Source organism: Malaclemys terrapin, chromosome 5, assembly GCF_027887155.1.
Source record: "Malaclemys terrapin pileata isolate rMalTer1 chromosome 5, rMalTer1.hap1, whole genome shotgun sequence".
NCBI classification, from domain to species: Eukaryota; Metazoa; Chordata; order Testudines; family Emydidae; genus Malaclemys; species Malaclemys terrapin.
In genome coordinates this window covers 50520149-50536508 of record NC_071509.1, presented here as the reverse complement: position 1 = coordinate 50536508, position 16360 = coordinate 50520149, and the positions used below count along the sequence as shown (strand labels likewise).

At 38.1% G+C, this 16360-nt stretch overlaps 1 protein-coding gene across 15 annotated transcripts in view; it reads left to right on the top strand.

Moving 5' to 3' along the window:
- Window positions 1-16360, top strand: part of FRYL (FRY like transcription coactivator) — a 397117-nt gene that overhangs the window by 299480 nt on the left and 81277 nt on the right. For 10 of the 15 annotated variants that reach the window (XR_008445036.1, XR_008445037.1, XM_054029368.1 and 7 more), the window contains 9 exons: window positions 3602-3752; window positions 4115-4218; window positions 5624-5809; window positions 8432-8636; window positions 9869-9990; window positions 10534-10724; window positions 11575-11669; window positions 13799-14406; window positions 14929-15026. Coding sequence is in view for 13 of the 15 variants with exons in the window: in XM_054029368.1 (XP_053885343.1) it covers window positions 3602-3752; window positions 4115-4218; window positions 5624-5809; window positions 8432-8636; window positions 9869-9990; window positions 10534-10724; window positions 11575-11669; window positions 13799-14406; window positions 14929-15026 (1760 nt within the window). In the remaining 2 variants the exon portion in view is untranslated. The remainder of the gene's footprint in view (window positions 1-3601; window positions 3753-4114; window positions 4219-5623; window positions 5810-8431; window positions 8637-9868; window positions 9991-10533; window positions 10725-11574; window positions 11670-13798; window positions 14407-14928; window positions 15027-16360) is intronic. The other 5 variants (XM_054029373.1, XM_054029364.1, XM_054029372.1 and 2 more) reach the window with 3 other exon arrangements.

The window sequence follows — 16360 nt, the reverse complement described above, 5'->3', positions numbered from 1 at the left end:
GCAGACCTGGTATTACTGTGAGCATTCAGATAAGGGGCTGGACACTTCGGGGGAAAGCTTCAAAGGGGCTTCGTGACTGGAGTGCACCTATTCTTAACCTGCAAGGTAAAGTAAGGGCTTGCATATCCCAGAGGAGATTGTTTGGGTGGCTAATAGGCTGGTGGTGTCAAGAAGCTGGCACCCAGTTAAGCTAAAGTCAATCTTCCTCTCAGTAGAGGCAGGGGGGCAACAAAGTGATTCACAGTCCTGGCTACCCAGAGACCCTTCAAATTACCATGTTCTCTTTGCCAAGTACAATTTTCTCACGTGGGAGGTGGTCACTCCTTTCCTAGCTAAAATCCTGCAGGAGTACAGGGATGAGTTGAAAGAAACAATCAGAGGGTCAAGAGAAAGGTCAGGTTGGCCACAGATGCATCTGATACAGCCACAATGTTGATGGCCATAGTTATCAGAATGAGGCAGATTTTATGGTTCTATATGTCTGGCATACCAAGAGGACATTATAGAGGACCTACCTTTTGAGGCAATGGAGCTCTTATTAAAAAAAAATATGAAGATATACCTATCTCATAGAACTGGAAGGTACCTTGAAAGGTCATTGAGTCCAGTCCCCTGCCTTCACTAGCACGACCAAGTACTGTCCCTGACAGGTTTTTTTGTGTGCCCTAGATCCCTAAATGGCCCCCTCAAGGATTGAACTCACAAACCTGGGTTTAGCAGGCCAATGCTCAAACCACTGAGCTGTCTCTCCCCCCTCCTTCTATTATGTACAACTAACAGTCCTCCCCAATTATGCATCATCAACAGGGTTTGAACCCTAAACCTCCAACACTGCAGCATAGACCTTTACCACTTCAGCTACAGAACTAACTACAGAACTTCAGCCAGAGTACAGACAAAGCATTCCATTCCCTCAAGGACTTGAGCCACCGTATGGTCCTTGGGAATTTACACACTGGCTCCTTATAGGAAACATACAAGTACCAGCCCCAGCAGAGGTGCAGAAGACATTGTCCAACTCCTGGGACTGTCAGCCAGATTCCCAACACAGAAAGAATGTACATGATGCTGCTTGCCAGACTTCACCTGTGACCACTCAAACTCTGGTTCAGGTTGGTCTGTTTCCCAGTGAAACACCAAATGAGCAAGAAGGTCATGGTTCTACTCAGACCTCACAGATCTGAAATGGTGGAAGGAAACTGAGAATATGCGTGGCTAAGTACTGTTCTCTGCCCCCTCCCCGACAACGACTTTAATCACAGGTACCTCGGAGATCCATTTGGACCATCTACAAATGCAAGGAATAGGGTCCTCGGAAGACATGGAGCTCCACATCAGTGTCATGGAGCTCAGAGCCACGAAGCTAGCCTGCCAGTCCTTACTTCCTGTTCTTCACAATTCCACAATGCAGGTCTTGATGAACATCATGTCCGCAATGCACCACATAAAGAAGCAAGGAGGCACAAGCTCTGGACATGGTGCCACAGATGCAAGTTAACCCCGATGGCTCTTCAGCTCCCAAGAGTCAGCAACAACCTTGTAACCCCCCTGAGCAGATATGTTACCACTCACAAGTGATCACTACAGAGATCTATCATAGAACTAATTGGGAGGTTCCTGTAATAGACCTGTTTGCCACCAAAGACAACACCAAGTGCCAGATTTTTTGTTGCAGAGAGGATATGAGCCTGGGGCTGTTGCCTGATGTCTTCCTTCTGCAGTGGCATCTAGGCCTCTTCTGTGCTGTTCCATCCATTCTCTTGGTCCTCATGGTGATTTCCAAAATTCAAAAGGGACAGCCATGATTGTTCTCATAGGTCTGTACTGGCCAGTGAAATTTTGGTTGACAGATATGCTACAGATGTTCATTCAACCACCAGTTCAACTCCCAGACTGTTTTTACAGCACTGTGGGAAGATACTCCATCCAGACCCACTTGGATGACAAACAGGATGTTGTCTGATTAAGTACCATGGACAGGGATTGCTTTAGACAAGTCCAAGACATCCTGATACAGAACAGGAAGATATCTACCAGAAGGACTTTTTCATCAAAATGGAAGAGGTTCTCAATAGGGGTGACCCCACATGGCCTGGACCGTATGCAGGCTTTGGTACCAAAGGTTTCAAACTACTTCCTGCATCTGAAACAGCTTTTGTTTAGCACCACTAAGGTCCAAGTTGCAGCAGTTTCAGATTGCCATCCATGGATAGTCATGCTTGGTCTTCTCTCACCCAATGGTATCAGAGTTCTTGAAGGGTCTGTTACCTACATTATACTGGTCAGGGAACTTGCTTCTGCCTGGCACCTCAATGTCATCTTCTTGAGACTCATGGAGCCCCCCCTTCAAGCCCCTTTCAGAATGCTCCTTACTTCATCCGGCTCTGAAGACAGTCTCCCTAGTTGCAATCACTTTTTAGTCAGAAGAGTGAGCAAGCTCCAAATGCTTGTGGCTGATCCCCTCCCTACATCGTATTTCATAGGGTTAATGTGATCCTGAAACCTCACCCTAAATTAATTCCTAAGGTGATCTCAAATTCTATCTGAATTAATCATTTAACATGCCTCTCTTCTTTGCAGTAAAAAATCCTCTTCATTGGGAGAGAAACAGCAGCACACACTGGGCATTTCCAGAGCCTTTTTTTTACTACATTGACAGAACCAAACTGTCTTTCTGTTTATTTCTGGCTATAACTGGCCATTCCAAAGGACAGGCCATCTCAATACAAAGAATATCTAAGGTGGATAACATAATTCTTTCTGTGACAGATAACACTGTCTTTTCAGTTAGCTGATGTATCTCTCCCACCAAATGCCAAGACTCATCCCACCAGAGCTCAAGCAGTACCCTCTGAAATGTGCCAGTTTCAGAGATCTGCAAGGCAGCAACATGGAGTAACCCACTGATTTTTGTCAAGCACTATGCATTGTACTGAGCTTCTAGAGCAAGTGCCATGTTTGGGAGAGCAATTCTACAAACCTGTTGGACTGATGCAGCTGATACTACTAATCAAGTGTCCAGAAGGGATGCTGTTGCTAGTCACCTACAATGAAATCCACACTGACAAATACTCGAAGAAAGAAGAGTTACCTACAATAACTGTGGTTCTTTGAGGTGTTGTTAGTATGGATCCCATAACCACCCTCCATCCCCATTTATGAAGTCCTGTGCTTCCCTGGACTTTGATTTGCAAGGGAATTAAGGGGGGGTTAGAGTTGTTCTGCCTTTTATGGGTTTGAATGGGAGCATAAGGAGACACAGGGAGTGTACGTGGCCCTGACAGACACGGTTATTCAAAAGATTCCAATCTTGCGTACATGCAGCACTTGTGTGCTTACAGTGGGATCCACACTGACAACTTCATTTTGAAGACCCACAATTACTGTAGGGTAAGAAACCATTCTTTATTTTAACTTTTGTCTGAATGGCTTTTCTCGTCTGGACACTTCTGTTTCCCAGGATCTATAGCTTCAAATCCTGGGGCATTTTTAAAATTATTACTATGTAGAATATTAGGTGGAAGATTACCATTAGTAAATTGTACATTTTGCTTGGATTTACAAATCAAAAAGAAAAGTAAAAATAAATGTATTTTGATAGGTGATTCAATGCCACTGTATTCTAACTGGCGACTGAAAGTGATGGAGCATAATCAAGGAGAGCCTCTACCTTTTCCACCTACTGGGGGTTGTTGGTCACCACTGGTGGATTATTTACCTGAAACTTCATCTCCAGGCATGTCTCTTCACAGGTAAATACTAACATTACATGAAAGTGACAGCAATTCAGTTCATATTAGTTTAAATCAAACTATGTCTTCATGCATGTGCTGTGTAAAGTAAGAATAGCCTTTCCTTATCCATTACATTTCCTGGGTTGCTTACAATTCAAGAAGTTACGATGTCTTAGCTACCTTTTGATTTGGAGGGCTAAAGCTTTTCACATCGGCTGTGTAGCTTCTTGTGACTTTGTTTTTTTCTTTCTTGTCTTTAAGACTTTCGTAGTCTGAAAAGGGGATATTAGTTAAGAGTATCTTTAGAACTCCTACAAATCTTCAAAATGTAAACTACAATTGTATTCTGATCTCTTATCAATTTTTTTCTTTGTCTTTAGGTGTAACATAGCAGTGATCCTTTTGACTGACTTGATAATCGACCACAGTGTGAAGGTGGAATGGGGAGGCTACCTCCATCTTTTACTTCATGCAATTTTTATAGGTAACAAAACTCGTACTGAAATATAAGGGGTTTTATTTAAATTGAGGAAAACAGCAATTTGTAATCTTGGTTTTGAAGATTATAGTAATTGAAAATGATGACAACAGCCTTTTGACATAACTACTCTTTTTTTCCAAGGCTGAATGAGATTAATATTTCTTATTATTTATTTATCAATAAAATCTTAGCAGAAAGTACAGAAAGGGTCTCTGGTGTATGAAATATTTTCGTCTTCTATGTTGTTGTGACAATCTGACTTTAAAAACTGACTTCCAATAACATAAAGGAAGAACACTTTTTCAAGTTGAAAAAAAAATCCACTTTTTAAAAAAAAATTTCCAGTCATTTTGGTTTATATAAATACAATACTAATAAGTGTCGTCTTTAAAATTAACACTGTGGATAACATATAAAAGCTAAAACTTACTAAATGCCTGTAAGCAGAACGTTTTGGGCTAAATGCAGCCATGATGTAAGCAAGTGTAACTGCATTTACTTCAGTGAAGTTACACATATTTGCACCAGAGCTAAATTTGGTCTATTGTGTGATAGGTAATAAACTAGTGCATCTCTTTTCTTCATCCTCTTGTACTCTTTTGGCCATATTTCCACCTTATTGTAGTCCATTGCTGCCCTTCACCCCCGGCCTCTCTTGGGCAGCATACATCTGCCCTGAACTTATATCCCCACTTGATTTGGCCTTTTTCTCTTCTGAGCATATACAGTTAATCAGACAAGTGTGCTGGACTAGAGAACCTTTTCATGTTCCTAATGTTGCTTATTTCTTGAGACAAACTTGTAGGTAGGAAATACAAGTGGGCATGAAAGTTTGGACTCCTTTACAAAGCATTGTCCATTGAGGCCATTTGTCCTTCTCCCCTTGCATAGAAGGTGCAATGAGCTTGGAGTACACTTAGTGTCCTCAGTGCTTCTCTTGTTCTCCCCTGTGTTTTTGGCTCCATATTTTTCAGTATGGTGAGTCTTTCAATTTGTTTGAATTAAAATGGGTTTTTTTTAGTACCTGTGTAATGGCAGGAATCATCCACAGTATGGCCTAGTTGGTTTATTGTATGAAATAAACATAATACATTACCACACTGAGCAAGAGGGTGTTTTGAAAAACAAACAGTAAAGCCAGAGAGTTTTAATATATTGAAGTTATTACAGAAAAAATAGAAGAGGAGATGGAAGGAGCATATCCTCTGTTTCTCCAAATAGCCAAAATCTAACTCATTTTCAGTTGTTGGCGGTGAAGCTTTCTTTACCAAAAATAAATATTGTTTGTAGAGATTGATATAGACCACTAGGACTGTTGCCGATTTTTAGATAGTACTAGAACTGTTGCTTATTTTAGTTAGCTGCATATTTAATTGATTAACCTTTCTATTTTCCTCTTTAATTTTAGGGTTTGACCACTACCACCCTGAAGTGTATGAGCATTGTAAACGCCTGCTTTTGCACCTGTTGATAGCGATGGGCTCCAACAGTAGTGTCCAGTCTGTTGCTTCTGTCCTTCTCAGGAACAGGGAGTTTAATGAACCCAGGGTGCTTACTGTCAAGCAAACTGCACATTTAGATTATACTTTCACAGGTAACCACAGCTACGTTGTTAATGTTTCATTAATTAAAACAACACAGAAGGTCACTTTTTGATTGGATTTAAATATTAAAATCTCCATTGTTTGTAATTTATTTCACTTCCAGTTTTGTCCAGTTGGATAAAATTTCTTTCTTCCTTGGATTTTTCATTAACCTAAAATTAATATATATGTTAACATTTTGTGCACAGTCATCATCAGCAGGAGTAGCACAGTTGAATGTTAATTGCTGGTTTGCTGCTGCTGTGGAAACTGCAGAGGAAACTGTTAGTTGGTCATATAAAATAGCAACTACTTTTTTGTGATTTTAAAGGAGAAATAGGGAGATATTTCCTCTATATGTTATAGCAACTTTCAATTTTGGACATAAGCCTTTTGACATTGTATGATTTAATAGAATACCACAAAAATATTACAAGATTTTAGCATGACCTTTGCTTTTAATGTTGTACAAAGAATATGAGAAAACATAAAATATCTGAAATTATCATATAGTATGAGAAATCAGTATATTTCACTGGAAACATTTTTTATGAGAGCTTCACTTTTGATTGTATCATAGATTTGGGGAAAATGTGAACAAGAATTAATTTTGTTGACTCATGATATTTCATATTATCTTCAGCAGATGGCAGCACCTGTCATGCAATATATTATTTCAATTTTGTTGTATCTGGGAAGTATTTTTGTGTTACTTGAAGAAAAAATATTTTGTAAATTCTTGTGTAAATTTGGTGGTCAAGAATATGAGACACTAAAATCACTGGGTAGAGCCAGGCATATTGCAGGCATATTTTGTATAAACTTACCCATAGAACTTTACCAAATGCAACTCAGTTCTGATTTACAAAACCACTCTTGTTCCAGTCCTTGGGCTCTTGAGTAGAGATGGCCAGAGACGCTCTATGTAAGTTGGGTTTGTAGTATGAAAAAACATTCACTAGAGATCAGGATGAGAAGGCCAGCAAACTTTTGTTTAGTTCTGTCCACACTGAAGATTGAAACAGTGTCATTCGGGAGATTATCCCCAGGTGGGGAATAAGCAAAATATTATAATAGTGATGTTTTTAACTTAAAATTAGCTGATTAATTTAATAAAACATCCTATATAAGCATTATTTCATGAATCACTGATACTTTTTGAATTTTGCAGTCGAACATTTTATAATTTAAAAATTATATTAAGACTAAATCCTGCAAGCAGGTCTAGTAAATTATGGTTAAATAATTGATTTAAATGGCAAGTTATACAATTTTAATAAATTGCATCTTTTTGACGAGACCAAGGCCCACATCTGACAAGATACTAAGTGCGGATAGACTCCTTTGTGGAGCCCTGTTGGCCTAAATAGGGCTTCATGTGAATATAGGGGCTATCCACGCAGAGAAACTTACGGGGTCAGATCCTAAATATGTAGTTAAGGGACACAGACACTAAAAGTAACAGTGACTGGAGAAATACTATCCATTTATGACCCAATTCTCCTTCCATCTGAAGAGTGCTCAGCATAAGCTGGGGGACTGATGGTGGGGGTTGGCTGCAAAGTTTTCTTTAAGCCACTTTTGTCCCCCACAATCCAATCCTGCAGCTGTGCATACATCAGTCCAGAACACAGCGAAGGCTAATGGTCTACATCAGGTGCTAGTGGCCCTCAGCACTCCAACTGCTGACCTCAGCTAGCCAGACACAGACAAACCCTGGGTGTGCCTTCGTTTTCCTTGGCTCCATTACCTTACAGTACTTGGGAGAATGGTGGTATGTATAGAAGCTATGCAGATTGTATTTTGCAGATGGTTCCCATGTGAAGAGAGAATGTGCCAGTAGCCAGATTAAGCTGATTTTTAGAGCTGCTTTATACATCTAGAGTGGCACACAACAGCTCTACCTTATTGGTGAATCAGCCTTACGTATTAGAGTTTAATAATTAAATTCAGTTGTGATCAAATTACATTTCAATCAAAAAGCCAATCTGCATTATCAGGAAGCAGCTTGTATTCTTGACTTCTACTCTACAAGCATTTGTGTGTTGTAATGCTTTCAAGTTCAACTACTGAATCAACTTGTTAAAGATATGATGCCTTCAAGTGCCGGGACTGATGGGTTGTCACTTCACCAGAATACTAATATAAAAATGAATCCAGCAGTCATTACTATGATTGTAGTTATGGACGGGTTATTCCTTATTATTTATTTAGGCCCCAATTATGCAAGGATTTATACATGCGCTTAACCTTAGGTATGAGTATTCCTGTTGACTTCATTGAGTCTCCTTGCATGCATAAAGTTAACATATATGTGTTTGCAAGATCAGGGCTTTACTGGTAAAATACCGTAAACTCTTTCATAATTCTCTTTTGAAACCTGTCTCATAAAATGGGTAATTCGTATGACATTGTTTTAAATTTTATATTTTCAGTGTTGGCATTGCAAACAGATGCTATGTTGATGGCCTAGAAGGTGAAAAGGAGCATCCTGTATATTCAGTTTGAAAATATTTTAATTATTCTATTCAAAGTGCATCTTTTGAGAACCAGTGCATCATACTAATAATTTTTTTGGAAGTCTAATGTGAAAATGCCAAACTATAATATAATTGTAGTTGTTTTTCTTTCAGCAGGTGTTAATGATTTTATACCTGATTACCAGCCCTCCCCAATGACAGACTCAGGGCTTAGTTCAAGTTCTACCTCTTCTAGCATCAGTTTAGGAAATACCAACGCTGCCATTTCTCATCTGCACACCACAATCCTCAATGAAGTTGACATTTCAGTAGAGCAGGATGAAAAAGTGAAAACACTCATGGAATTTATTACCTCAAGGTAACACTTCAAGATCAACCATGGTCGAGATGTATGGTGTATGGAAATATTGCAAAATAGCATATTATTTGGCATGAAGTTGACTATTTTTCTCTTCTGTTTATCATCAATAAGATCTTGAATCTGATCTTAAATACTCTCTTGTTGTGTGCATGTTATGTGTATATATAATAGCTTTCAAACCATTTTACTTTCTCTACATCCTAAGGGCAGTTGATTGGCCATCTTTCCTCCTGAGACTTGAAAAGGCCATTGATTGGTGTACTCCCCACTGATTGGGGGATCCCCTTCCCCATGGAAAGCTTTTCAGGGTTTCAACCCCTTTCCTCTCTTCAGCAACTCGAGTCCCACACCTGCTTCCTTTAAAGACAATTGAACCACATTCTGGGATCTGGTGGGCTGCAGAATATGCTACATGCTTAATAGAGCCCCATATCCTTCCCTACAGAAGATACTTAAAGGTCTGTTTAGAGAGCGTCTTGAAGGCTGTTGTGGGGACCTGGGTTTGTATGGATCTTCAAGGTGACCTGGAGATAGAGAGGGCTCGTATGTTAACTGGGGAAGTAGGAATTGGTGGCAAAGTTTAGTTATAAAACTGGCAACTTTCAAAGGGTTCCTATTTTCATATGATAATTTGTTTAGTGCTTTCAGAATCATATAAATAGAGCCGAGAGGATACAAAATTTGATCTGCATCCTATCCGCAATCTTAAAAATTATCCATGATCTTTGGATATAAAGTGGATATCCACAGATTTGCAGGGCTGAACATATAAACCTGAAACTCTAAGTAGATCTTAGTGGTCAAAAACTTGATTTTGGTTTGTAGAAACTGTGCAAACCAAAAAAGAGAGTTTTTACACAGCCCTAGAACTTTACAGTAATGTGGTGACGGATTGTGGTATTTTTGCAGATATGTAGCATCAGTTGGAATTACTTGCCATTAGGGTAACTACACATCCCCCTTCCCTAAATTCCTCCTACAGTTTCAATTGGATTGAATATGTTGCTTTGTTTTTTGTCTTAATTGTTATATAGTATTGCGGCACATTTTTAAACAGCTGCCATATTTCACTCCAGAGAAATCTGTGTGTCAGTATACTGTATATAGTTGATAAAGTCTTCTGGAATTCTTCTAGGTGAAAAGTACTGCATAAGTGGATAATGATAATAGAGGTTATGTTTTATACTTTTATGCTATGCTACGTTATATGTTGGGTTTTATATTTCTAGGAAAAGAGGGCCACTTTGGAATCATGAGGATGTTTCAGCCAAGAACTGTAGTATAAAGAGTGCTGAGCAGTTAACTGTGTTTCTAAAACATGTGGTGTCTGTGTTTAAGCAGTCAAGTTCAGGTATGTTAGAAAAGAATTAATACCTTGTAGATTTTCAATAAAATAAAAATCTTTGTGAAATAAATAAGAACTTCTCTTTCAGAAAATATGCATAGCTTTCCAGGCTTCTGCTTTCAGCCAATAGATGTTGCACTTTTATGTGACACAGTTCATAACTATGTTCAGACTTGGATATGTCAACATAACGTGCACTCGGAGAGAGAGAAAATATATATTACAAGCTTACTGCGGTTATTTATTGTTTAAAGTTTGTATCTTTCATTCCGTCTGTCTAATTTAATATTTAATACTTCTGTTTAAGTTTATGGGAAAGCTGCTTATGTGATTGGATGGATCTTTGTGAGGGATTCCAATTTAGCAAAAGGGGTGAGGAGAAGTAGTAGTCGATAAAACTAGCTTAAAAGCCAACACAGAGTTGACTATAATAATCTTGTCAGTAGAAAAAAAAGTGTGCAATATCACTGGTAATGTATGTAATAATTACAACTTTCTTTTCTTTTTTTAAATCTGCTGTGTTATTTGGACATACATTTGCTTTCATAGCAGGATTTCAGTTGGAGCATCATCTTAGTGAAGTTGCTTTGCAAACTGCACTTTCTTGCTCCTCTCGACACTATGCTGGGAGATCGTTTCAGATTTTCAGGGCTCTGAAGCAGCCTCTTTCTGCATCCACGCTTTCTGACATTCTCTCCAGGCTTGTGGAAACTGTAGGAGATGCAGGAGAAGAAGCACAGGTATTTGCATATTTTCTTATTTTCTCTCCCGTGCAGCCATCTGACTTATAATTTTCCCATTTTATTAAACAACATTTGAATTGTATTTTTAATACCATAATAAAAGATAAAAGCACTATGATGGGCTCAGCTGCATTTTCTCCTTAAATGAAGAAGAAAGGAGTATTAAAAGTGATGTGACTGATATCTGATTTAACTTCTGTAACACTTTGAATTTTCACTTCTGAACAACAGAACCAAAATAATTCATGGTTATGCTGAGCACTTTGTTTTCAAAGGCAACCCAGTAGCCTCCAAACATTTACTTTCAGAGACTCTGCAGTCTGAACTAGATGTCTCAGGTGAAGTAATCTGCTTCCTGGCAGCACCCATACTTTTTATAATTCAAAATATGCCTCAAGTATTTTAAATAAAACAATATAATATTAAAGAAGAAACAACTATTTTAGTGTGTTCTGATATTTAGATTTATCGGCAACATATTGTATCTTTACAGTTTATCCAATATCACTCCTTGCAAACCACAAAAAGAGGAACTGAGTCATAAAGTATAAACACACCCAGGGGAATAATGGAACTTGATAGTTATCTTGTAAGAGGTATTGGACCAGAGAATATAACACACATAAATTCATGATTGTGTCATTAATTAGTTTAAAATTAAATTGTATAGTGTTGTTTGTTTTACATTGAATTTGCACTATTAATTTGCGTTGTGTATCATTAGGGCCATGGTGTAATTAGATCAGAAAGTTATGAATCAGTCCCTAACATTGTTTGTTCTATTTGTATATCACGATCTGCACTGTTGTACATACTATAACATATAATAACCTTGGTTCTTTTTCAGGGTTTTGTCATAGAGCTACTTCTGACTCTGGAATCTGCCATTGATACGTTGGCTGAAACCATGAAGCATTATGATCTTATATCTGCACTTTCTCAGTAAGTACTTATACTAGTCAAACTACAGTATTCATGGGAACTATTAGTTGTTTATTACTCATATAATCAAAATGTTTCTGCCATCATTTTATTTTAAACTTAATACAAGGACAGCATGCTGTTTTCAAATGTTCATCTCTTTGGGCTCTTAGTCAAATTTCCTGAAACTGACCTCAGTTACTCCTTACTTTTTCTATTGCTGGTGGTAGAGCAAATTAGGCACTTCTAAATCAGTGAATTTTTCTCAATTAAGAAGGGGAGAATTTGTAAATCAAATTTGTTAGATCTGGGTTCTGTTCACATCCATGCTGCTGAACTATTGGACCTCAATTCTATGAACCATTGAGTTCAGTTCTGATTAACTTTAGTGGAAATGAGGGCACTCACCATCTTTTAGGATCAGAGCCTATCTGACTGTGGTTGTCACATAAGCACTCCATGCCTCAGTTTCCCCATGTGTAAAATGTAGGTAATGATACTAATATTTTTTAAGTGCTACAAGATCTCTGGATGAAAATTGCTATATCATGGTAGGTATTATTTATATTAATTAGGATTACAGTAATTTGTAAACCAAATTTCTTCAACTACAGCAGATACTAGACCACATTTAGAGCTGTCTACCCAGCATTCCAAATTCGTTGCGTTTTTTTTTTTAAGTGTAAATAAAGGTCTGTATTTTTTCTTCCCCATTCTATGTCAAAACTGGTACAATGGATTGTTATCAAACTTTCAAAAAATTCTCATCTTGTGTCTGAGAGCAGACTTGAAAAATTACATTGTAAATATTATGGTTCCCTTTTCCCCTAGGGACTTGCTGTATTAAAAAGAAAATGAGCCTGGCTAAGCATAATTATATATTGTGCTACAAATGTTCCTTTCCCATAAGGCTCTTGCCAGCTATTCATGCTTTTTTTCACATCAAGATTGGATTACTGAAATGTGTGCACTTGAATAGAACTTGGAAACTTCATCTAGTGCAGAATGAAGCTACTCATATACTTTGAGACACTTCATGCATGAAGTATGATCAGTAGCCAATGTTAATGTCCGTTTGGTTTCTGAGTACAATGCAAAGAGTTAGCCCTATGTAGTTGGGGTCTTGGATACCTTAGAAACTGCCTCTCTTTGTGTTTAATCCTGGCATTTGAAATCAGCTACAATATTTCTCACCATTGAACACTGACCATAATGGGAGTTGAGGGTATTGAGTACTTTACAGGTTCAGGCCCTAAGTCCCAGACTTTAGGAGCTGATGGTAAGGCATTGTCAGTGGAGGGTCCCGACCGGAATTTGCTTTCCCCACTGGTCTGGCGGAGCTCAAAAGTTTATTGAACTTCGGGGAATTTGCTACCCATGTCTTTTCACTTGGGCTTTGGATTTAAGGCCTGTATTACAAGGGGTTGAATTTCTGGGGTGGTATAAGGGAGGTGTTTTTAGTAATGAGATGTATTCTAGGATCTAATATATGTGCCCACTGGTGTTGAAAGGTGCGTTTTATAAACTGAAGAAATAATCCACACTCTCATGCCCCTCTACTACTCAAAAGATGAAATAGGTTATTGGGGTTTCTCTGTATAGATTTAAGCTTAGTTCAAAGGTTATTGATTACAATGTGGATAACATAACATGGGTTCCAGAAAATTTTGATATCTTTAGTAAGTGCTCTTGAGTCTCAGTGTGAAAGGCATTGAAAGTATGGATCTGTCTAGGATGCTACCTTAAGAGAAATATAAGGACATGTAAATAACCTCATTTCTTAATTCCCTCTCTTTCCTCATCTGTAAGAAAATATATGGGAATTCCAAATCTTCATTCTTAGACCACATTTTTCAAGTTCTTAACCAGTATGTCTAATTGTACTAGGTCCCTTGTTGGCTCTCTTACCTTGGTAATTTCTTATGTCTGGAAAACATTTTTTCCCTAGCTATAGTGTTAAAGTAACAAGGCAGTCTCTCTCAGAGGACTTCATTGTGACATAAGTGTTTCTTGAGACCTACTTACTGATAGTAAAATATACTCTGCATGTGCTGGAGGATTGATTTTTGGAGCCCTTATTTTTTAGGATGTACATTATTGAAGGTCTGACATTTTGCATGCAATAATATATTTCGTTGCTTTTATTTTAGAACCTCATACCATGATCCTGTAATGGGAAACAAGTACGCAGCTAACAGAAAAAGCACTGGACAGATAAATCTAAGCACAAGTCCTATTAGTAGTGGCAATTGTTTGGGATATTACAGCAATGCAAGGAGTAACTCTTTGAGACTGAGTTTAATTGGTGACCGGAGAGGTGACCGTCGACGGAGCAACACACTGGATATAATGGATGGAAGAATAAACCATGGTGGAAGCTTAGCAAGGACTAGAAGCCTCTCCTCTCTGAGAGAGGGAGGAATGCATGATGTGCAGCCCACTACTGATCCTATCAATCTGATGGCCACCATATTTTGGATTGCAGCATCCTTGCTAGAATCGGATTATGAATATGAATACCTCCTGGCTCTCAGGCTCCTCAACAAACTGCTTATTCACTTGCCTCTTGATAAATCAGAGAGTCGGGAGAAGATAGAAAAGGTGCAGAGTAAACTGAAATGGAATAACTTTCCAGGCCTTCAGCAGCTCTTCCTTAAGGGCTTTACCTCAGTGTCTACACAGGAAATGACAGTTCACCTCCTCAGTAAACTCATCATGGTCTCCAAACATATATTGGTTGATCCCTCCCAATTAGCAGGTATCTTTAATGAAGTTATATGTAACAATATTGAATTTGGTAGTAGGTTAACTGAAAAATAAATTAATCTTTGGCATTAAAATCAATAGTGATATACATTGCCAGTGAAGAGCAAAAGTAAATCCTGTGGTCCCCAGCATTGTTCTGCTAGATACAATGTAGATTAGGATCATTTGTCTAGAGATCCAGTGCAAAGTATACCCGCTGGAAGATTGGAATTGTATATTACATTATAGTAAATTTGTTTCCAAAGTAAGAAAGAAAACAGTTTTCCTTCTAAAAAGATTTAGTCATAGTGGCCTTGGTTTAGTGCTATTCTAAACCTTTGCATATTCTCACAGGAGCTTGCCATTGTGCTGAATAAGAGCACTGAGTTACTTAGTAATTTTGTTTAACTGATTAGGTGATCATTCTACTTCCATCTTAAATAATAAAGCAGTTTTGGTTACAGAGATCTTGTTTTTAAAATACTAAAATTTTGTTGTATGCTCACATAACTCAGCACCATTTGTTTGTCTGCAGGATTTCCTCTTAACATCTTATGCTTACTGCCTCATCTAATCCAACATTTTGATAACCCAACTCAGTTCTGTAAAGAAACAGCAGACAGGATAGCGAAGGTATGTAAAGATTTTTAAAATAACATTCAGGGAATTATTCACAACTTAGGCTTTCACTTTTACAGCCAAAACAGAGATGTACCTTTCATACCAATTATCTCTGTAAAGTATTACAATGCTGCTTTTCCGCTAAATTTTCTTCTTCCATGTCTAAGATCTATCTATAATAATTGTGTTAATGAGAAATAATTGTTCTCTAAGAGCCTGATTTAAAGTTCACTGAAGTCAAGGGGAGTATTTACACTGAAATCAGTGGCCTTTGGATCAGGTTCTAAGAACTCCTCTATAGAATCAGAGTACCCATTAGGCTTAACCTATAAATTGGGAAGGTAAGAAGCAATTCTTCCTATTGCTAGTGTTGCAAAAGACTCCTTTTTTTTTTTTATTTTATTTAAAAAAAAAAAGATGGTTGTCACAGCTAGTGAACTTAATTTCTTTAAATCACATTTATAATTTATAATTTTCAAGTGCATTTCACAGTTTAATTCTAGTAAGGAAATGATCCTTACCTTTGAGACTGGTGTGTATTGAAAAATAAGTAATGTACAGTTTTTGTTATTTGAAAACAATGATTATCTTGTGGAAAATTGAATGACTTCTTAAATTGCCTTCTTTGTGAAAGTGGGGTAAAATATGCACCAGCAGTTCCCAAATGAATCAGTGGCCTATTGGTGGTCCTCAGAGCACTTCATTAGAAAGAAGAGCATGGAAATGGAAATAAGATGACACCTACACAATAGGGCAGGCAATGTGACCTACTGGATAGAACACTGGACTGAGATTTGGGAGACTTGAGTTCTATTCCAGAATCTGCCACTGGCGTGCTGGGTGTCCTTGTTTAATTCACTTCACTGCTCTATGCCTCAGTTTCCCCATCTGTAAAATAGGGATAATTATAGTGACCTCATTTTGTAAAGTGCTTTGAGATCTGCTGAGGAAAAGTGCTATGTAAGAGCTAGGTAGTAGTATTGTTATACGAGCAGGAGAGGAACAAAACTGCCCTCAGGCACAGGATCCATAGTGTGAATGGAACTGCCAGTTACCAGAGGGAGGGGAATGTCCAGAGAAGAAGGGAACAAAGCAGCTAGGTATATGTTCAAGGGAACAGATAGAATAAAGGACTAGGTGTTAGGACATGTTCAAGGGAGAGCAGGAGAAGGGTGCAGGCAACAGAAAAGTATATGCTAAGAGCAGGAGGCTAGAGGAAGAGAACTGGTGCGGGGGGAGATTAAATGAAGATCAGCAGTGAGCAATGTAATTAACTTTTTTTCAAAAAGGACAAAACGCTTATTCCATTAAAGGCAGTTAAAATACGTAAGCACTTTTATTAATAG